The 23,708-nt window shown below is 34.5% G+C and overlaps 1 protein-coding gene across 1 annotated transcript in view; it reads right to left on the bottom strand.

Moving 5' to 3' along the window:
• The window catches only part of LOC134527081 (WW domain-containing oxidoreductase), a 38,010-nt gene extending 37,435 nt beyond the window's left edge, over positions 1 to 575 (bottom strand). Inside the window, exon 1 of the mRNA XM_063359426.1 lies at positions 255 to 575. Within this exon, the coding sequence (XP_063215496.1) occupies positions 255 to 349 (95 nt within the window). The 5' untranslated portion in view covers positions 350 to 575. The remainder of the gene's footprint in view (positions 1 to 254) is intronic.
• Between the last annotated feature and the right edge of the window lie 23,133 nt (positions 576 to 23,708).

Genomic DNA, 23,708 nt, shown 5'->3' with positions numbered 1-23,708 from the left:
CGAATAGCAACTAACGTTAAAGCTACATTAATAATAAAGCATTCTTCAATCTTCAATTTTCTTTACTATGCAGACTTTCATGACGTTTTATTATTCCCTCTCGTTTACGTAACATCATAATCGAAACCGGTATCAACACGTAAACCCGACATAAAAGGGGGAATCATCTTGAACATTTGTATATCATTTTTCACAGAGTAAATAAGAAATTTCTTAGTACATAAGCGTGGTGTAACAATAATTGTTAATCTTACTTCACATAATACACACTTCCATCTACAGTCGCCCTTTCTTCCCAACCTGGTGGAAGTTCGTCTTCACTGTCGCTGTCTGGCATTAAACCTGCCATCTTACGACAAAAATTACTTTGCAGGCTGTGTTACGTGTTTTTCTCTTTTCGAGAAGAATGCCAAGATGCAACGAGTAAAAGTAAATAATTTATATAACTACGCCAAAATAAAAACCCATGTATTGATTATTAAGCTATTACTTCTTAACTCCATGGTTATCAAAACAATCCGCGCACAGAGCGCAGCCATTACCTTGGTGCAATGCTACCGACAGCGACAGCAAAACGTTAAATTTATTATTTCGTTGAACATTTACCTATCTCATGCGCAAGGAATTCTCCGAAGTTTACTTAGTAGTACTACTCATAGTGACTGCTTTATTATTTACTGGATTTTAATTACTACAATCATTAGATATTTTGTGTGAATAATTATTTGCACAAAGATTTTGGATAACTAAAAATCAATGATACAATTACAATAAATTATAAACAACTTTTCTAAATAACTAGTTTTAAAGTAAAATTATCTGCGTTTTATAGATAAAGGAACGCGAAAGGGATTAACAATTGAAACTCATACAGTAAGATTTACACATATAAAAATAAACACACATATTTTGGAAATAATTTTTTTTATGTGTTACAGTGAATGCTGCAAAGGAAGCGTTAATGATTAGCCTGCCGCTTTTCAAAATTGGTTTTATGTTATAATCATTTGTATTTTATTATTTTTACTGATGAAAAATTACTATAAGTACGAAAAATTTACATTCCAAACTTAGATATATTTTTTTTATTAAAATGGTTCAAAATATGTTTACATTAAATTTATTCTTAATAGTCATAGGTATTTTAAAACAAAAACATAGTTTGACACAATTTTGTGGTTACAAGTTTTTTTTTTCAATCGAAATGCATTTAACCTATTTTGTAAACATACAAATCATACGAATCTTAAGCAAGTGACAATTTGTAAGGCCATATACTTGGGCTCTAACTCTAAACCAGTTTTATAGTTAGAAAAATAATTAATTCCAGCTTTAAAAATGGGTCTATTTTATGGCAGATTATACAGTTTTATTCCATGTATTTTTGTTTAAGCTATTTTTTCCTAAACTCCTTTTTTGTCTTTTACCTCATCCAATGCTCTGCTCGGGTTATGCATGGCCACCTCAGGCTATCCCCACGCCTTGGGCGTAGTGACGCAGTAACATGGAAATATCACCCTTCTGGACACTTGATCTGCGCACGCCTGTTCTGCCCGCACATCCGGCGGAAATTCTAGTTTGAATTACCTCGGTATGACTCGATTGATTTAACCCCTATCCCCAACATGCCTCATTCCCCGCATTTCCTCATTAACCTCATAGAGCGAAGTTGGTGAAGTGGTAAGATATGGTACCCATGCTGCAGAGAGTCCTGGTTCGAATCCTGGCTCGAGCATTCTGATATCGTTATTTCATAGTTTTTCGACATCTCTGCAGGAAAATACTAGGATGGTTTCCATGCTGAAGGCCATAATAAATTCTTTCCTAAATATATATATGTTTTATTTTTTAAATTTACAAATTTTTCATTAATTATTATTTATATTTATAATATATTATAATATAGTAACTTATTGTATTTATGTATTTATTTTTATATATTATTAAATAAATAAATTTATTTTTTAAAATAAAATATTAAAATATATAGGTAATAGATTAAGGGCGGTATTCCAAGACGTTTGAGTAAGGTAGCGAATATGCACTGCCTTGTTGGGCAACTGCTGTACCCTAACTCTCGGGTCATATTCCAAAATGTGTCCTAACTGAACCCCTGTAAGGTATCAGATCGGCAGCCGTTTTAATAAACGAGGACTTGTGCGAGGCTATAAATAGTTGTACTTCGTGGAATCCATCGTCATTTTAGCTTATTTTGTAAAACTATGGAATTATAATGTGAAATAAAAGATTTAATTTTGGTTGTACAAGAATAAACGATGAATTTTTGGCCGTATTTATGTTTGCTGTTTTTTAAGTTATTAGGAAGGGGGGGGGGAATTAAATTGTAATCGTAAAAGTTCCGTTAAAGTTAATTAAAAAGGAAAAATATATATATATATATAAAGTTATGGATAAAATCGGCAACAGATAGGACACCAAAAATCAGTGACCTAAAAATAAGGGACTGGCCGTGTCCTATCGTGCACTTGGAATATGGTTAGGGTACAGGCAGGGGCGGATCCAGGGCCGGGCGACCCGGGCAATCGCCCAGGGCCCCGCGCCTAGTGGGGCCCCGCGTCTGCCCTCACCCTAGCACCTGTCATGTAAGGTGTACACCCCTAATGTCTATTAGAACCTCTTTTATATGTATTAACCGCAACAAGCAGGGGACGAGTGTCAGATAATTGGGTTGGCAATATGTGGATCACATTACCTGACACTTGCCAGCCTTGATTATGATGCTGATTAGTGTTTGCTTCAGGTTACAGTTATCACAGATACGGCGACAACAAGGCTTTGCTCTGAGTGTCTTTTTCCTCTGATATATCTCTGGGGAAGGGCGGTGAAAAGTACACACAGTTGTGCTTTTTTTTGTTGTTTTATGTTTATATTACTGCTGCCAGTTATCAAAGGAATTTAAAGTATAGGATGCTATATGTATACCCTAAACTTCTTCTCAACAAGTGGATGGGGTGTGAACGTACGTGTTACAGACCGATGTTGTTACTGCAGTGTCGCCAGATCAGTGGAAATATTAAGTCATCTCTATTCGTTTGTCCTGTTATTTTGTTGTAACTACTTTCAATGATATTTATTAATAGGGCTAGTTATTTTTAATTAGACAATTTCATAATCAAGGCTGAAATTTTTATTTGCTGGTTTCAGTCAGATTAATATACAATGACCTCTCGTGATCGTGACTTTGGTAGAAAATATGATTCTGGCCGTTCCAAACGGAAAAAAAATTTAAAAACGCAAAGAACTTGAAAAAAAATTAAGTGGTTCTTTAACAAAATATTTAAAAACTGATAAAATTACTGTAGATAAGGAACAGTTGTGCGTTCAAGATTCAATACCAAGACATAAAAATACCCAGTAGCCAAAGTGAATCTCCCCTGAAAAACAATGAAGTGTTGTGTTCCGAGTGTATGTCTGCGTCATCTGAACATCTGTGTGTGCGAGATTCAACGATGGCAGAGGAAGAAGTTACTGTCGCTGTAGATGTAGGACTCAGTAGCCACAGTGATACACCTTTCGGAAGCAACGAGGTGATGTATCCTGAGTCGACGTCATCATCATCTGCACATGTGCCATTAGAGGATAACTATGCGGTCTTCGACATACGTGAGGAAATCGATACCTTACCTACCGATGTAACTGTGAGTGACCCTTTTTTATGGCCTAAACAATTAAGTGTCTTACAAATAACTAGTATAGTTCAAAACGGCCCTGTGAGGGTATACAATAAATCTTACCCCAAAAATTAAAGTGGTCGACATTTTACAGACACACATTATATAAAAACACTTATAAATGGTGAAGAGCAAAATAGGCGATGGTTAGTTTATTCCCAGTCAAAAGATGCTGTTTACTGTTTTGCATGTCGTTTATTATCAATAAGATCTAATCCCAACAGTGCCCTTGGTTCTAATGAAGGTATGAGTGACTGGAAGCATCTATCCGAGGTGGTCAAGTCTCACTAAAAGAGCAAGGGTCACAAAGAATGCATGGTAAAATGGCTTAGTTTAAAAAACGGCCTTTCTTGTAAAAAAAAACTTTGATTCACAATCCCCGGCCCAGATTCGAGCTGAACAACAATGCTGGAGAGACATTTTAGAAAGGCTATTAGCCATCGTACATTTTATGGCTAATCATAAGTTGGCTTTCAGAGGGCATTAAGAGAGGTTGTCCAATTCGAATAACAGTGGAAATTTTTTGGATTTGGTTAATTTGATTGCACGATTTAAACCAACATTGCGAGAGCACTTGCACCAAACTATAAATAAGACAGCTGCCAGTAACCACTACCTGAGTAAAACTATTCAGAATGAATTTATCGACATAATGGCCAATCATGTTAGAGCTAAAATTATAGATAAAGTATTAAAGAATAAGTACTTTGCAATCATTTTGGACTGTACTCGAGATATAGCGCGGATTGAATAATTGTCAAAAGTTTTAAGAATAACAAACCAAAACACTGCAGAAATTGAGGAAAATTTAGTAGAATTTGTAGCTGTAGAAAAACTACTGGTGAAAAGCTGGCCGATTACATAATAAACAAATTGGAGGAGTTAGGCTTGTCCATTGTCAACTGTAGGGGTCAAGGCTATGACAATGGTGCTTACATGCGTGGGGAAAAGAGCGGTGTACAAATACTGATACTCAACATTAATACTCTTGCATTCTTTGTACCGTGTGGAAGCCACAGATGGAACTTAGTATTGGGAGACGCTGCTTCATCTTGTGCTCAAGCGCAGACATTTTTGGTCTTTTGCGAAGACTGTACACCGTTTTCTCTTCCTCAAGTGAACGATGGGGTATTCTGAAGTCGTATGTCAACATTTCTCTAAAACCTCTTTCCGAAACCAGATGGGAGTCCAGAATTGAATCTGTAAAAGCTGTGAGGTATCAGCTATGCAATGTTTGTGATGCTTTGTCAAGTCTTCGTAAGAGTAACACAGAATGTGGTTTAATAAGTGAGTGTCAATCGTTAGAAAACGAAATTACTACATACGATTTTGTTGCATCTCTTGTGGTGTGGTACGATATTATTGTCAAAATAAACACCATCAGTAAGGTATGGCAAAACGTAAATGTGCATTTAGGTGTGGCAGTTAAGCACTTAGAAACATTCTTTCAAGTGGTTAGATAAATATCGTCTGAGTGGCTTCAATACGGCATTGGTAACAGCAAGAGAAGTAGCAAAAGAAATTGGCATGAATAGCGTGTTTAAGAACAGCAGAAGACGGCGTAAAAGAAAATGTTCTTCTATGAAAGAGAAGATGAAGCTCCCGAGCTTCCACCTCAACATAAATTCAAAATAAACTATTTTCTGGTGGTAGTAGATTCAATACGAATGTGCTGTCAGCCAAGATTTGCAGCTTTGAAGACCTATAAAAGCAAGTTTGGCTTTATGTATCAAATCAAGGGCCTACAGAACATGAGTGATGAAGATCTGATGAATAATTGTCAAGAGCTACAAATTTCATTGAGCTCCAGAGATAAAGTGATATTGACGCTGTGGAACTCTATGAGGAATTAAAAATATTGGCCCTTGTCTACGATGGAGAACAAGACGATGTATTTTCAGTTCTTAAGTACATTGTACATAATAGCTTGATAGATGTATACCTACCCAAACATTTTTGTAGCATTGAGAATAATAGGTACAATTCCTGTGACAGTAGCATCTGCAGAAAGGAGTTTCTCCAAGTTAAAGCTTATCAAGACTTATATAAGAAACTCCAAGACACAAGATCCATTATCATCTTTAGCCCTCCTTCTTATAGAAAACGAGTTGGCAAAGTTTAGATTACACTGATCTCATTGAAGACTTCAGCCGGAAAAAATGTCGCGGGGTTACATTTTAATGAAATGCAGTAAAAGCAAAAAGTCACAAGAGCTTGTATTGTGAGATGAGTTGGTATTGTAATATTTTGCCTTGGAATGTTGTCGTTGGTTTTTTTCCCTAAAACCATTTTTTTTTCATAAGTGAAAGAAAAAAATTCACCCATGTGATTTTTGTACCAAATACTAAACAGCTACGTATATAAATTAACCCTCATTTACATGTGGCATATATTTGAGTATTTGTACAAAAACCATTCAAATTTATTTTCGTATTTTTATTTTTCTTCTTTGTATAATTTTATTTTATGTGAAAAAATATCGTACGTTTGTAAATGAAAAAAAAAAGGAAATATAATTATTTTGTTTATGCTTTTGATTTTTTATATTTTTTTATGATTTCACTTTTAAAAATATTGACATCTTTTATAGACTTATAAAATGACCAGATTTCACCATAATTAAATTGTATGCATTAATAAAACTAACCCAATTACAATTTACCACGAAAGAAAATTTCTTTACCGTCGTCGAAATTTAGGTTTCATATAGGCTCAAAAGTTTAATTTTCTAATTTTCCGGGAGAGTGATCACAAATCCCCCTTTCTCCAGTGGTATTCCATACTCCAGTCTGATAAGACCCCCCCCCCCCCTTCCGAGATACAAGGGCCCCGCTGAAATAAATTGTCCAGGGCCCCGCAGAGTCTAGGTCCGCCACTGGGTACAGGTATTGCATATTCAACACCTAAACCCTTATTTTTGTGTCTTGGAATACGGCCCTAACTGTGTTAGGTATCTATGCATCTCGCTATCATATATACCAGTTAATCTTACATAAATATAGCAATTTTTCAGGAATGAAAACTTTGATAGGAAGGTAAAGTTAAATTTGCAAAATAAATATTGCTACTCTTCTCATTTTTCATCTACATGTCTACTATGATGTATTTGCTCAGGTATCAAGTTAGCTCACAAGTCGTTTTACATTTTCTACAACATTTTACGTAAAGTGTGTTACCTCCTGGATTCATTAAGTCTAAGAATGTGCATTATAAATCATAATGCCTTATTGGTATGCTTACGAATATGGCACTAAATATTAACTCCAAACGTTTTCAGTTATGTATTATAAAGTTGATGAAGGGTTATGGAAAATGAACAGAAAAAAGTACAAATCCTGGAAATTATGAACAATTAGGGCTTAGGGCATTGACAAACAACTTGCTGTTCATTCTGACAAGGTAATGGGAAAAGTTTAAAGTATATAAACTACACTATCATTAACTTGTAATTTAGCTGCTAGGTACTCATAATGCCTGCGGGTGGGATAGAACCTGCTACCTTTCTATTAGAACCCAGACATGTTTCTGTTTTACCAACCAAAATGTCGTGGATTCGAGCCCCACATTGGGTATGCTTATATATCACATTTGTAAATTAAATTAGAAATAAATCCATACTCTAAAAAAAGCTGTCCATTATGTTGTAACACATTGATGTTTTATTGTAATAGTTCGTTATCTATTCATGCAGTAATGTGTCTATATAGAATAGGCAAGTCCTCCATTAGGTTCAGAATATTTCAGTATGTACATTAGCCAATAATCTATATTCTAGTTAAAACCTACAAGCCTTTGAACATTTTATGATTTTATAAGACTAGAAACAATATTATCCAGTAATATAAACGGGTGTAAATATTTATTTTTAACCCCCGACGTACAAAGAGGGGTGTTATAACTTTGAAACCTTGGACCTATTTTAATCCGTTTTTTATTTGAAGGCTAGTTGTATCGGGATGGCTCTTACGCTGTTTCATGAAAATATGTTCATCCGTTTAGAGATCATCAGCTCCTTTATAAAATTTTGCGTAATTAGAATGGAGGCAGAAAGACTAATATATCTATGTTTCTGAATACAGTACAAAACATAGTAAAAATGGGTGTGTGTACTTATGTACACGAGCTAAAAGTTATAATTAGCTACTTGGCGCAATAAAAAACTAACTTTAATTTTCCATGAAAATAATTAATAGGGATAAAATAATAAAATGATAGGAGTGATTTTATAAATACGGTTGTTTAAAGTATAAATTCAATCCAATTATATAATATTAATTCTTAGGATTGAATATTTATACAAACACGGGTATAAAATTATTTAATTTAGTAAAATAATCTAAAAAATATTAATTAGTAATGAAAATTAATAAATATGCCTAAAGATTAGATTAATTTATTAATTTTAATTGTAATTAAATAATAAAGTAAAATTTATATTTTATAATGCAAATAAATTATACATACGGGAAAATAATCTCACTCTCATAAATACACTTGAACAAGTTTAGAAACACTATTTCTGTCACTTATATATACAATAAAAATATTTTTGATTATATAGACAAGCGTTCAATATCATTTACTAAAATTTATGATTTAAAAGACATAGTATGTCGCTTTTGTTTTCCCTCCAGCCAGTTTTTGTTGCATGTTGCGCACGCAACGTAAAAATTAATTCTCATCACTTTTTCATAACGCGCCTAAAGAAGTTTAACTTCAAAAAAGCAATAGACTATTGTTATAACTTCACATTGTAATGTCCTATGGAAATAAAACGTTAAAATATCGCAACTAAATAAAGAATTTGTCATTCTGGGGTTATTATGTAACTATGTGTGAGTTTCAAGTCATTAGCATTAGCAGTTTTTTAAGAGTTAGTTTTGCTGTGTCGGTTGCCGTTGCTATAAAACTCACCCTTCCGCACAATAATCTAAGACCCAAGGACTTATACTTGGACTTTCAAGAGAATGAGTTCCTAAATTCATGCGAGCTATTTCGACATGTTGATTCAAAATCACGCAGGCGCGCGTTAATCGTCGAAACCGATATTTTGGCTGCATCGTTCGTCAACGCAGTTTATCGGGACGTAGTTCAGCCTTGGCCGTAGCTCATGTCCAAAGAACAGCCTCCCTGATCCGTATCCCTCCTGCCGTCGGAAGCCTCGCGCTATTCCCCTCCCCTGCCCAATCCTTGCCATGCGAGGCCTCAATTCCCCTTTCCGCGCCGGGCGACTTTATCTCCCAATCGCCTTAGCCCCCGAAAATCTCCCGGCATGCACCTTAGCCGTATATTCCACGGGGAGGTGAAATGACTCGAGAAATATACTCTCGTGTAGTGGACTGCAATTTATTGAAAATGAATCTCCTTCTTCGTTTCTTCTTAGGGATTTAAAGAGAAGACCATCTTTAATGCTCGTAACAGGAATGCACTCTCCGGGAAGCTATATACTTTCTTTCCTTTCTGTGCCTTGCCATATTTCCTTGGAGTAACGTACGACTAGAAATGTTAGTTTTTCGGAAAAATATATTTAGCAAAAATACAATCGGTAATTTCCCGGAAAAATTTTAGTACAATTTTACGACGTGTTATAATTTTACAGGAACACTTATTAAGTTTAATCAATTTTTTATACAAACATAACCAAATAAAACATATATTAAGTCTTTATTTACCACCTAAGGATTCACTAAACAATTGAGAGTTAGGTAGGAACAAAAAATTGTTTATTTAACAGTAGTACGTCTACCAATCTGTAGACAAGGAAGAGTGTGTAACGTATATCAACCTATCACATATTAGTGTATATATTTATTTTAGTAATGTGAAAAAGGACAATTTTCAGTAAAAAAATGAGTAATTTATTTTTTTCCAGAATTTTTTTGGAATGGACCACTCACATACGAGCTTCCACCTCCCCCCTCACAACCCTAAGGGTATAAGATGTAATGAATGAAAAAGCTTCTGAAATAAATGTTATGCTAATTTTTATATTAACCTCTTATCGAATATGAATATATTTTTTTTTATTTATACATGAACAAATTTCAGCAATAGGCCGGTTTTCAATTTATTTCGTGTTTTTTTACATAATACAAAAAGTAGAATATCAGATAAATAATAAATATTAAACCAAGCTATAGAAAACAAGTAAAGAAACTTAACAACTAACACAATAAAAAAGTAATGCTAGCCCTTCCATAAATAAAATTAATCAGTTCACATTCGTAAACAAAAACCTACTTAAGAGTTTATTTCTATCCATTATACCGCATCTTATGAATGGTCTTGGTAATATTAACTGGGTAGGGTTACAATTCCAGGGGGCTGCCTCTGTTAATGTGCAGGGTACCAGCTGACTGTATCGGGTGAAGCAGTGCGCGATGACGTGTTTTGAAAATAGCGATGGACGTGCTCTGCCGAAGGGAGATAGCTTGCCAAGTAACTTTTAAAGAAGGTGCTATGGTGCTTCGGTATCTGAATATTTTTCATATGTCTGGTGTTGTAGCCAGGTTTTACCAACTGTTCAGAAAGCTTAGAATACAAGAAATCTTGTGACGCTCTAAAATGTATCTATAATTTTTAGTTAAGTTACAAAGTGAAATTTCCGTCTAAGATCCAAATAACTTAGTTTGGAGCTAATATCTAGACAAAGTTATTAGTATCTATAGATATTAAGTCTTGTTCCCTGATTTTAATGGGGGAGATGTTAACAGACTTTCGGCGCCCAGCTAGAAGTCAATCCTACACACACACTTGCATATGTGAAATAATTGAGTTTGAAAAAAACAAATATTTACATCTTGTTAGTGAAGATTTTGGGTAGCGTTATACTCTACTACGACATCATGAAACACTGTACTATCAAAATTAATCTGGACAACATGTTATGATTGTTCAAAACGCTTTATATTCTCAGTATAAACTTATATAGGTAACTAGGTCAGGGGTTCGTACATTATAGTTTTTTCGTTTAGTAGAGTTTCACGTCACTCGGTTTTGCAGAGACTTAATGCATCATGATCTTCATAGATGATAGTGGTCTCCTAACCATTGCACACGATGACGTGATGTCGAAACCAAACTTACAAACCTCACCACGTGAGAGTGAAGCATCAGCATTCATAGTCACTGGGGATCCCATTATTACTGGTTTCCATGCGAAATTTTTATATGATCATTACAAACTAAAATTCGTTAAAATATGGAATATTATTGTTTTCATGATTGCAGTAAATGTGCTGCAACAGTTTTATTTTAAAACAGAATAATTTAACTGAATTTGGTATTGGTTTGAAAGCCTCATTAACTACAACAAATTTTCTACCACGATTAGAAAAGTGGGTAAATATTAACAGCTGTATTATTAACTTAGCGGAAAACAAACATTAAAACTGGGGATGGGTCAAATCCCAATTTTATCGAACCTGAAACTTGAATTCGAATCCCAAAGAGTATTTCGAATGTACTCCTAGAATTCAAATCTAGGTCTCCAGGGTACAAAATAACATAATGTATAAGAAATTAAAGATATTAACTCTAGTGTTGAAACATTTCTTAATGAGCTAAATTTCCAGAGTAAATACCTACATATTGTTATTTTACTTATACAATTACATGTTAAAAGTACAATATCTTGGTGAATGGTAACATAATAGGTATGAAGAAAAATATTGACATTGTAAACTTTAGAGGTTATAAGTGTTGAATTTTTGAATTTACTTTATTTATTCTAATATTTTTCTTTGATCTTTTTTCCTCGAATATAGAATCCTTCGAATACTAAGAATGTGATGGTATTTAAGGATTATATTGACTCCTCCATATTAAAAATCAAATTTGTATGCGATTACGAGTAAAAAAAGCGCATTTACTTGCTTTATGGTAGGAACGAAAGAAACTTTAGAGTATACTTTAAATATATCACATGAAATGGCTGAAGTGAAATCCGGACGAACTAGTAAATACCTTAAATGGTGAGTATTATGTGGTTTCTTCAAGCCACCACCGTTCCGTTAACCAGTAGCGGATCCAGAGGGGGGGCTAAGGGGCTCAAGCCCCCTCCAAAAGCATCTGGGTCCACTATTGTTTTTGTGTTTGCCTTGATAAAGCCTAGACTCAGCTGGGTCAAGCCCCTCCCAAACCAAAATCCTGGATCCGCCACTGCCGTTAACTAAAGCTCATTGAACGATGGATAGCGGGTGACTGATAGTTGTTATCGATTACTGTGAATAATGGATTGCCTTAGGACGCCACCGAACAAATGTTAAGACAAAAACTGTACAGGTTTTACTTAAATAATTTTTTTAATATATTGAAATGCATTTTCTCACAAACTGACACATCAAAAAGTTGACCAGACGAAAACTTTTTTTCTATTAAAGATAGATGGGGGACGAAAGCGTGAAAAATGTTCACAATGAATTGAATTAGTTTTTAAAAGCAGCTCGATCTCAATTGCTTCTACAGTTTCCGTGGAAATATCTGTTAAAAATGTGTCTTATCAGTACAAGAGCGCGCTGCAATAGAGGTTTCTCTCACAAGCTGCCGTCGTAAGAGGAAACAGGGTCGTGTGTTTAGATAAGTGGGGTTCTGTCCTGCAAGCAATTTCGAATACATGGCTTCCTTAGTCAACCATGTATTTCCTTAGACACGCATTTCTGAAAACAAGCCTGCCAGTTAGTATCGCGTCTCGCGACGAAGCAACGCGTTGTGTCCAGTGACTCGTTACAGTTCTAATTTTGACAAATTATATATTAACATACGTGATATTATTTTCTACATTTATTTTAATTACGTACATATAAAATATGGAAGATAGAACACCGAAAAGAAATTATATTGGTAGGCTACGCGGGAGGGAGCGCAAGATTGTGTGTATTTTTCAAAAAATATGAGTGTGTGCAATGCAATTAAGGAAGCTTACCATTCTTCTGGTCAGCTCTGTGCTACTCTTATGGAAGGGGTATCAACATTGGTCAGCGGTAGTGATAGTGATTAAAAGGTATGTGATGTTATTAATTTCTTAATCAAGTTAACGTTACATTTATCGTATAAATTCCCATGAATGAAATGAGTGTGAACAGATTCTTGTTGTAAGTTAAAGTTAAAAAAAAATTCCTTATTGGCACAGCCTAAAGGCGCAGGAAGATTTTGATGATTATATTTCTTTACATTAGAACAAAAAGGGATTTTTATATCCTTACACCTATATTTTCTTCTTCCCCTTGCAGTAATGGTTGTTACAAAAATATTTTAATCGAATCTTGAACATAATATGTAAAATGTATGAAATAAACACGAAGGAATTTAATAGCAATCATGGTACAAAATTTTGAATTATTCTTCTATCCTTCTCAACACCAAGCATCTTATCAAACATTGTTTTAGACAAAGTTTTGGAAAATAATTATGATATTTACAAACAATTTAAACAGATTTGATAAGGTGTCTACTAAGGCAGTTACGTTTTTTTTTGTCCGGTGAAAATATTTTTCGAACCCATGCAGTTATGGCTGGTCGTATCAAAAAATTATTTCGAAAACATTTTTTGGCATTAGGTACTCCGAGTTATCATACGTTAAAACGGATGCGATATTATTCATATTATGGGAGTTATTACGATTTTTCTGTTTTCAAAAAATCTTCCCCATTTCGACCCAATTGTTCGGATTTTTCCCATAACTTACTCGACCGAGAATAATTTCCATTACCGTATTTTATTTATCATTTTGGACATGACTTGTCCAAAAATACGGCATTTATCGCGCACATGAAAATGTGATACATATATATATATATGGGATTTTTAGAACATAAAAGAAAACTATAAGAAATTTTCGTCTACAATTAGTTTTTATTTGAAATTTACATAAAAGTGGCATTATTACAAATTTATTTGTGTAATAGTATAAAATATTATAAATTACGATATGATTTCTTAAAATTCTTCTTTTTCGATCCAAATTACAAAGACACACATCTCCTGAAATTCGTAATGTGTTAGAGATTTGGCAACAGCGCGCGTCATAAGCCGTGTACTGCAATCTAAGAGTGGGACGGGCTATAGCATGTGACACATCGTGACCCGTGGACAGCAGATCATGTGTGAAAGATGTATTAATAATGGGCTAGGTGGGCTTTAGTTATATCGATAACCACCGTCGGCCACCAAAATGAGAGATTAATGGCAGTTGGTAAGAAGGAAATACTAAATGAAGTACCAAATATTACCATTTTCATCTATACAAAGAGACATACACAGTTAAAACTTTCCACCATATATTTACGAAAAGCGCTGGTTACAAATTATCCAGAAATATTCGTAAATTTATCGTTATTTTCGTAAATTTACGGGTGCAAAGTTAACTTAATTTGAAAATAAACTCACAAGAATCGTTTTGGTGTGTAATAAAAACATTAAAAAACTGGTTAAGACTCATGCAAAACACACTTATTCCGATCCCATGTGCAATTACACAGTTTATACAGAAAAAAACATGATTCGGAAGTTGAAATACGGCGTAGTTTCTACGAAGAATCAGCTATCTAAAATAACGAAGAATTCTATGTTTATTAAAGGAGTATAGTTCTTTGAAAATTCCGTGAATTTAAGGTAATTTCTAGCATTGTATGAAACATGACCCATGTTGCCTTTTGATACGCTGTTCGGGTCATAGTTTAAAAATAATTATGATACTAATTGAATGTTAAACATATACCTAGTACAATGATATATGTGTGATTTTCAAAACTTTATAAAGCTGTTTAAAATATATTGCCTTGATATTGTATAGCGAAGAATATTAAGTCAAGAAGATCGTTTTTGGGTTTCAATTCGTCGGAATGAGAACTCTATTAAAAAAAAAAAATAGTATAAAATAGCTACATACAATGTAATTACCAAAAGTAATTTTTAAATGGCTTACGAGATATCTTAAATCACGTATTAAAATAATTAAGAAGCATTAAACTGAATTTTCATTAAAATAATGCAACCGTGGACATGAATGTAACATCTGTAAAACATTAAGGTGAAAATGTTTAGGCCTACCGAATAATAAGAGCAACCATTCACTTATCTCAAAGTAGACATGTTGTATATAAAAAACAGCTGACACAGTTTTTTATATGAAAGACTATACATAGACATACACATAAATAGTATTTATGAATGAACATAAAAAAAGTGTAGGACCCATGTAAGTTTAATAAACCCAGTATATTTGCAGTTACATATCTATGTCCGTAGTCATTGCACGGTAGGTTGTAGTGCGCTGGGCAAGGGACGGAATATTAAATAAAAAAGTGCTTGAGTCAAGAATAGATAAAAAAAATAATATTGTTATTAAAATTACTTTTGTATCATTTACAAGTGTTTTTTTTTTTTTTTTTTTTTTTTGTGGTAGAAAGCCTACTATGGTAGGCAACACGATTCGCTGAAATGGCCCGTGGGTGAGTATAGCTTCGTCTTACCAGTTGTACTCGCAGGTGTATCCACCACGTATTTGTTCACGTTAAGGGGCCCGCCTCGTCAGGGGTGTATGTGTGTTAGTGAGGCGGGATGATAAGCGCGACGCTCGATGGTATTTCTAGCGCGGTGTAGCCTCTAAGCGCAAGTCTCTTAATTGGCGCGCAGTCTTCTCGTCGTCACAGGATAACCGTGAAATTTTAGCGGTGACCGCAACATTATATGGCGGAGAAATGAAGATAAAGGTGTAATGCAAGTCCCTTAAGTGCTTTTAATAATCTGTACTGGTTGTTTTACGCCTAAAAACTACTCTGAAAACATGCGTTTTAGCCATTTTAACTCTTCTAGAAATACAATTTAAAAACATGATCCAAAATTAAAAGTACTTTTCGGGCCTCAGCGAACTCTTAAATGCTTTTCGTAAACATACCCCACTAGGATATCTGGAGTAGTTTTGAAATCGCGTTGTTTTTCCTGAAGCTCTGCACACCGTCTGTGTGACCAGGTAGGCGGGCCCCTTAAGGCTACTATAAAGACTGGGTATTAATGGCCGCCATCTTTGATCCCGTGCGAGAAGGGACTCTGACTCCCGGCCAGCGCACGGCTGAAATAAACTAGTCACTGTGAAGAAACTAACCAACTGAACTGCATACAACTTTAAGGTTCTGTTCCTTAAGATGCATGATCTGAAATAGTTCATTTTTTAACACTGCAGTCTATATAAAACGGTAGAAAAAAATAATACCTTGTGAAGCGTTTATAAGGTTTAGAAAAGTGATTGTTTAACTTTCTTTATAGAAGGATAATTTTTTTTTCACAATTACTTTAGATAGGTAATGAAAGCATACACTAAGTGCTGTAAGTGTCAAATATAAAATCTACATTTACTAAACTTATATATATATATAAAATTGTTTGAACAAACCATTGAACCGATAATGGCTTCTTAAAAAATATTTTTCGAGACAGCAGTTACGAAAGAATTTCCATTGTGTCATGTAGGAGAGCGCGCAAATATCCAAAAATCAAATCATACAAGATGATTGTGAGAAAATTTCTATATATGCTCTTTTGTATTTGACAGATGTGTGGGTGCTATCTCCACTCGATGTGTCCCCTGTCTCAGGCACAGCAGCGGCAGAGATGCTCGCTGAGTCGAGACGCTACAGAGAGTCTGCTCGCTCGGCGCCGGACACCGGGGTCCTTGTGCGTGCCCATAGCCTCCTCTTGCATGTGCTGAGGCTGTACTGTGGTACCTTAGTACTTTTTATAGGATTATTTTCAGTGTTGTTAAGTAACGAATTACAAGTAATCGGATTACTTGTAACGATTACTTTTCAAGTAATTTATACTTGTAACGAATTACATTTAAAAAATGTAATTTGTACTTGTAATCGGAATACATAACATTAATTGTAATCGATACATTAAGGTAATCAATACTTTATATTTACTTGCCATTACTTTTATTCTCGGAACGTATAATGAATACAATTAAGAACAAGAAGATTATACATACACTTTTGTATTAGTAAAGTTTATAATTTTACGCTTGTAGTGCTACGATCGTATGCACAACATCTATGATCAAAAATGAACAGCCATAGTGACTTGCAGTGTCTCCAACATTACCCTATCCTAAAATCTGCATTTTTTAAATTTAACACATCGCTTCCATTGAGCGTCTTTTTAGTGTTGGTAAAGATGTTTTTGCAATCAAGAGAGGGAATCTATCTGATGAGAACTTTAAATTCAATTGTTTTGTAAGGTCAATTCCAAAATTTAAAGAGTGTTACTTTTATTATAGGTAGCTACTTGTATGAAGTATTTTGATGTTATTCAAGCAAGTTTGTCCTCAAATATTATCCATTTAATTAAAGATATTAAATTTAATCATTACATGAAATCATTTTTTTAACAAAACATATATGTATGTGTATTAATGTAACAAAGTGTAAAAAAAATTGAATTCTAGGTCAGTTTTAAAATGGTAGCAGAAAGTAATTGTAATTTTACTGATTACTTCTATGTAAAGTAATTTTTACTTGTAATTAGTTACATTATCACCACAGTAATTGTAATTGAGCCCAATTACTTTTTCCGAATACTTTTAACAACACTGATTATTTTACATTTCTACATATAATAATTGCCAAAAATACACTTTTTTGGATTTAAATAGATCGATATAAATAAAAAACACACGAATAACCGCGCTACCACGTCTGAGTCAAGATCTGCACTGAGTAGAAAGGAGCGAGAGCACCGGTTTTCACCAATCCTCGAGTTTCCCCTTCCCCGCCAACCCGCCCGCCCGCGGCGCTAACTTAAGGTTGTATCAGCGAGCTGACTACATACCTTAAATAATGACACCGACCAATAGTTAGGGAATTATTAAGGCAAGACGATACCTTTTCGTTACGGTACAAAATTCAGTTTCTGTGATTCCAAAGACTTTTACGTCAAAAAAAGTACCATTGGAGGCTATACATTTTAAGGAACAGAACCTGAATGTTTTATGGAGTTTTGTTGGTTAGTTTCTTAACAGTGAAGAGTTTATTTCACCGCTACGCACGGCAAGCGCTAGGTGGCGGTCGGCGTCCATTCTTGCGCGAGAGTTTTCTCAACAGTTAAATTAAGTCGCTCACTTCTCGTTTAAGACATAGGCCTGGTACACATTCTAATAATTTCTGTACCTTTAATTAATTATTTTTATATGATTTTTGTTATTATCATTGAACATAATTTCGTCTCGGAAAAAGTATACAGGCAAAGTCTTGAAAGATAGCCACAACGAGAGAAATACCAGTTTTACACGTTGTTTTCCGAATTGTAGGAAAGAAAGATAACCAGGGATAAACCATGGGCACAATATAAAATAACCAAGGAAGGAATGGGAGGAGATGGCAAGTTATCAAAGCCTTTCCGCAGGCAAGCTTACGAAGTTTCTTCAGCGACTGGTAGAGAAGGCCCAGAGCAGCCGGCCGACTCGAAGTTACAAGCGAGGAAAATGAGGGGGAGTAAAGGAGTATTCAAAGTGGACACAGACAAACACGAAAACAACTCCTGCAAGTCCGAGCTAGGGTGACGTTGGGGAGGCGACTTGGGGAAAGATTTGAAATCAGTTGAAAGGAAGTATAAAGGGAAGGGGAAGTGGAGGGGGGACGAGGCCAAGTCGGCTTAAGGCAGTGAACCGCAGCTTGTAAATCTTGGCCCCTTCAAGTCCGCCGGTCCCCGCGTCGAACAAATTGATTTAGCGTTCCCGCCGCCGCCGAAGCTGATGGAGAGACGAGGAGGACATTAAGAGGAGGACCAGGCGACTCGAGATCCCCCCTTACCCCCTTTACAGCCACCCTTATTTTGCCTACTCACCCTCAAAGTATCCATTTATAGTGTGTGATTTTGACCGTCTCCAAACGCCGGTCCGCGGTCTCGAAACTATATCGTCCGCCGAAACGCTGAAACGAAGTTCGGATCGCTGCGGCCGATGTTACGCGACTTATGAGCACACATAACGCATTATAATTTTGCTGATAAGCTCGCAAGAAATTTTATTTATTTTTATCGTTCTTCCAAAGTGGCCACTCGGAAGAAATAATTCTACCTCCCTCTTTTTCACCAAACCTTTATTCGAAAACACGCCACATGGGTTCTCGGCCAGTAGACTAACCGTGACGTACGAGAGTGTTTTTTTCGGGCCGCCTCGGGACAACGGCAACAACGCACGTGCTCCCCGCAGTTTTATTTTTGCCTTACGTCCCCGCGCGGAGAGACACGGAGAAACGCGTCGGGGCGTCGCCACTCTGTCAAAACCTCCGTGCAAATGTACACATTCGATGGAAGTGTATGTTTACAATATTGTCGGGTAATTCGAAAAACAAACCACATATAGTCTGTGTATTTTTTCACAATCCTTGCGGAAAATTATTACAGCTTCGTTTAATTATACACCATATATAGGTTGGTATTCTAAAACTCAACATTATTAGTATATAATAGCCGATTCCGCGCCTGGCTTCAAGCTTGAATTTGAAGATTGTGACGTTATGGCAACCATCTTGGATGACCTTGACCTTTACCTTTGACCTTTACCCTAAAATTGTCTAAAATTTTCCAAAAATTACTTAACATTTGCCAAAATTTGCCCACAATTCACCAAAACCCACCCAAAAGTCCAGTTTTTGGAAAACGAATTCCACCAAAAATCTAAAAAAAATTGGTTATCTGTAAAGTCTTTTTACGGACGATAGTTTAACGTGACAACGTCATAACAAAACATTGATGAAATGATTGCATACTTTTATGAATAAATTTGAATCATTTTTATTGAATTATCACTATTTTGTATGGATACAAAGAAGGAGTGAAATGAAATCTACAATTTAATTGATAAATTTACTTTTATTTGCACTCATTAATTCAAATATGTTTATTACTTTAACGAAGAGATTATTTTAACTATAACTTTTATACATGTTTGCTATTTAACTTCTTCCAATCTGTGTTATTCTGCTAAGGATAGGACGATGATAGGAAAAGTAGGAAACGAATGGGAGTGTTTCAAGTTTAATGTGCCTCGAAAAAGTAAAATCAATGGTTGTTCCAATCGAGTGGAATAGAGATAGATGCGGCGCAAGCGTACAATGAGTGTAACGGGGCACAGCGTAACGGGACAATGTGCGTAACGGGACACGTTTTCGTGAATGCAGCCGGCGTTCATCGATTTATTAGACGTTGTCACGTCAAAAAAAATGCAAAATGTTTTTTTTCCTATATCGAGGGAAAAATTCCCGTTTTGGGAAATATTTCCAGTTTTATTCCTAAAAAATTAAAAAATTCGACATTCGAAATGCCTCAAAAGACTTGCCTTTGAAAGAACCCAAAATTCACCTTGAGGCTTAAATTCCCCATGGCAAGCCTCCAATAAGCCTCTGGTGGGTAGCTTTGACCTTGACCTTGTCCGTAAACATAAAAACTTTAATTTATAAACCAAAATTACAAAAAAAATAAAAAATTTAAAAATTTGATTACTTCAAATTTTTAGTTACTTAATCGATTTCGGCTCTCGGTTCGATTCCTGGCGAGAGTAAACTTTTAATTAATTAATAAAAAATTAACAAATCTTAATTATAATTCAATTGAAATGAGAAAAATCCTTGATTACGTAACACCCGCTATCTCGGATACTAGAATATTGCATTTTTCGTTACCGTCGCAATCTTAAAAATCTGTTAAAATTAATATAAAAAATTCGGGAAATTTTTTAACTATCCACTATATTGGATTATGTCGTCATACAGCCATCTTGAAAATACGTAATTATTATTAGTTTTTTAAAGGAAAAAATTAATAAATATAACTAAATACAATTAAAATAATATTAAAAAAAATTGGTTGTCTGTAAAGTCGGTTTACGGACGATAGTTTAACGTGACGTAATTACAAAACATTGATGAAATGATTGATCCAGAAGAAAATGAAATATCATATTCGGCCTGAGACTGAGCGTAATAGGTTTTTGCAACCAAACCATTTAGGCATTAAAAATATTTTATTCTTTGAGGAAGAATTTTTTTTTAAAATTTTTCTATTTTTGTATGATAAAATCTACCTCTGCATACTTTTATGAATAAAATTGAATCATTTTTATTGAATTATCACTATTTTGTATGGATACAAAGAAGGAGTGAAATGAAGTCTACAATTTAATTTATAAATTTACTTTTATTTGCATTCATTAATTCAAATATTTTTATTAATTTTGTAGTGTCGCGCGCACCGTATTTATTTTTACAAGTTCAAAAATGAAAGTATTGCAGTGGACGGGATACGATCCGTCAAACTTTGGAATGGTAGTCAATTCAATTCAATTCAATAGGCTTTTATTATTCACATATTTCACTATTCAGCATTGGTATATACAACAAGACACTCCAGCACTCAGTGCTCTTTTAGCTAATCTATGATGACAAATATTTACATTTCTAAATTGGTAATCGTAAAACATAAGTTGGATTAAAGGAAAATTTAAAAAACCTTTAGTACTGTTTTTTGGAACCTCCTTGGTTCATGACTTTGGTTTGAGGGTCAGCGATGCTAACTTCACGGCCACGAGGCCATATTGGAAACAATTGTTTCAGATGTTATATATATATATTTATAAAAAAATTTGTTTTGTGTTGTGGAAGTTTTAAAAACGTATGTAGTCCGGCATGTTTATTTCTTATAGAGGTAGGCGGAAAATTAATAACCGTACATATTGTGCTAAAATCGGTGGACGATCGTTAAATTACATAATATTAATAATTCAAACGATGAAAATATGATTGAAAAGTCAAATCGATGGTTCTTCCAATCGAGTGGAAGAGAGATGCCACGCATGCGTACAATGAGCATAACCGGACACATCCGTAGTGGGACATCCGTAGTGGGACAATGTGCGTTACGGGACACTTTTTCGTGCGTAGATGGCGTTCATCGATTTATTAGACGTTGTCACGTCAAAAATCTCACTTACTTCATGGAGTTCTTGGTTCAACAACGATAAGAGCAAAACATGGCGATGAATCCTTCCTTCACAGAAGCCATCGACAGACTGACCACCCACAAACAATGTCAAGGCAAATATATCACCAGATAGTATAATGTAACGCCCGCCATCATGTTTACGTCTGCTATAGTGCATTGCCACCATGTTAGTTTAACATTTACCCGCTACAATGCAGTAATCATTTATTGCCAGGGTGTACGACATATTGCACACCATAACGGAAATTCAAAATAATTTAGCTATTAAAAAGGGAAAAATTAAAAATCATCGAAAAGTGGCAATTAACTAATTGATTGATTCGATCGAAAACATAGCTTGGTTTGATACTTGTTCAGTCCGAAAATAAATGTTTATTCTAGGTAAAAAAATATTAATTGCAATAAATATGGTAAAAAATCCTAAAAAGAGGCTTATATTCCTTAACTACCAAACTCCAGTAAACTGATGATGACGTATTGACCATCATCTTGAAAATTAGTAATTATTATTAACCTGGGAATTCAGTAAATATTCTACTAAATATCAAAAAATAATTATCAAAATATAATTGTCTCGATATATTCCCGTGCTTGATTCCATTCACAGTCAGTGATAAGAGTAACTAAAATGAAATTAAATTATAAATTCTGTTTCCCATTACCTTTTGTGGAATTTATTAAATACCCTCTCCACGAAAAACGACTCTAAAAAAATAACTGCCCGACAAAATAAATATGTTGTCGCTATGCCTATCATGGAAGTATAATTTTTCGATACTTAGAATACCTTCCAAGCAGATAATGAACAATGTTAGGCAACATCTCCAAACCAAGAGGTACATTTGACGAGACCTGAAATAACATTTTTAAACAGGCCATGTAAAATGTAAGACGTTAAGACCAGACTATTCCCAAACACGAGACCAAGCATGTCCTGAGTACAGACTTAACAATTCATAATTAAATTATAAAGAAGCACATTTGGAAGCTCAATCATAAATGATTACTGCAATATGTCGTACACCCTGGCAATAAATGATTACTGCACTATAGCGGGTAAACGTTAAACTAACATGGTGGCAATGCATTCTAGCAGACGTAAACAAGTTGGTGGCCTCCAGAAGACGAAAACATAGATGGCGGGCATGGCATCATATTAGCTGTCGATATATCTAATTTTGGCATTTTTTGTGGGAGGTCAGTCTGTCAGTAGCTTCCGTGGAGGAGGTATCTGTTGCCTTTTTTTTTGCTCTCGTCGAGCTCGAAAAAAGGACTCAATGACGTTAATTTTTTTATTATAATTGTATTTAAGTTGTATGTAAATATTTTTTATTAATATATTTTCCTATTGAAATCTAATAATAATTTCGGTGTTTTAGTATGGCGGCCGTAACGTCATAATCCAAGATGGCGGAGTGTTTTTATTAATTTTTTAAATAATATTTTTCCGATTTCCTAGCATAAAAATATTTATTTTCAAGATTTTGGCTGTGATGTACTAATCCAAGATGGCGAAATCTTTTTATTAAAATGTGTATTATTTACTTAGTCGCTAATTAAAAATTTTCCCGAATTTCTAGCTTAATATTAACAGATTTTCAAGATGGCGATTGTAATGAAAAGGGCAACGTTCCAGAATCGAAGGTAAGTTATCGGTTATGACGTATTCAATGATTTTTCTAATTTTAACTGAATCGTAATTAAGTTTAATTAATTTTTTATTAATAAACTACTTTTTTACTCTCCCCGGAAATAGCCCCGAGAACCGAATCAATTATGTAACCTAAAATTTAAGTAAATTTTTATATATTTAATTTTTTTTTTTAATTTTTTGGTCGAAAATTAAAGATATAGTGTTTATGTTCAAATTCAAGGTCAAAGCTACCCACTAAAGGCTTATTGTAAGCCTAGCGCAGAAGCCTCAACGGATAATTTGAATTCTTTCCAAGCAAAAGTCGTTTGAGGCATTTTAAATTTCAAATGTTTGAATTTTTGAGAAATAATGCTGGAAACTTTCTTTA

The sequence above is a fragment of the Bacillus rossius genome, chromosome 1 (assembly GCF_032445375.1).
Source record: "Bacillus rossius redtenbacheri isolate Brsri chromosome 1, Brsri_v3, whole genome shotgun sequence".
Taxonomy (NCBI): domain Eukaryota; kingdom Metazoa; phylum Arthropoda; class Insecta; order Phasmatodea; family Bacillidae; genus Bacillus; species Bacillus rossius.
This window is presented reverse-complemented; position numbering and strand designations above follow the sequence as displayed.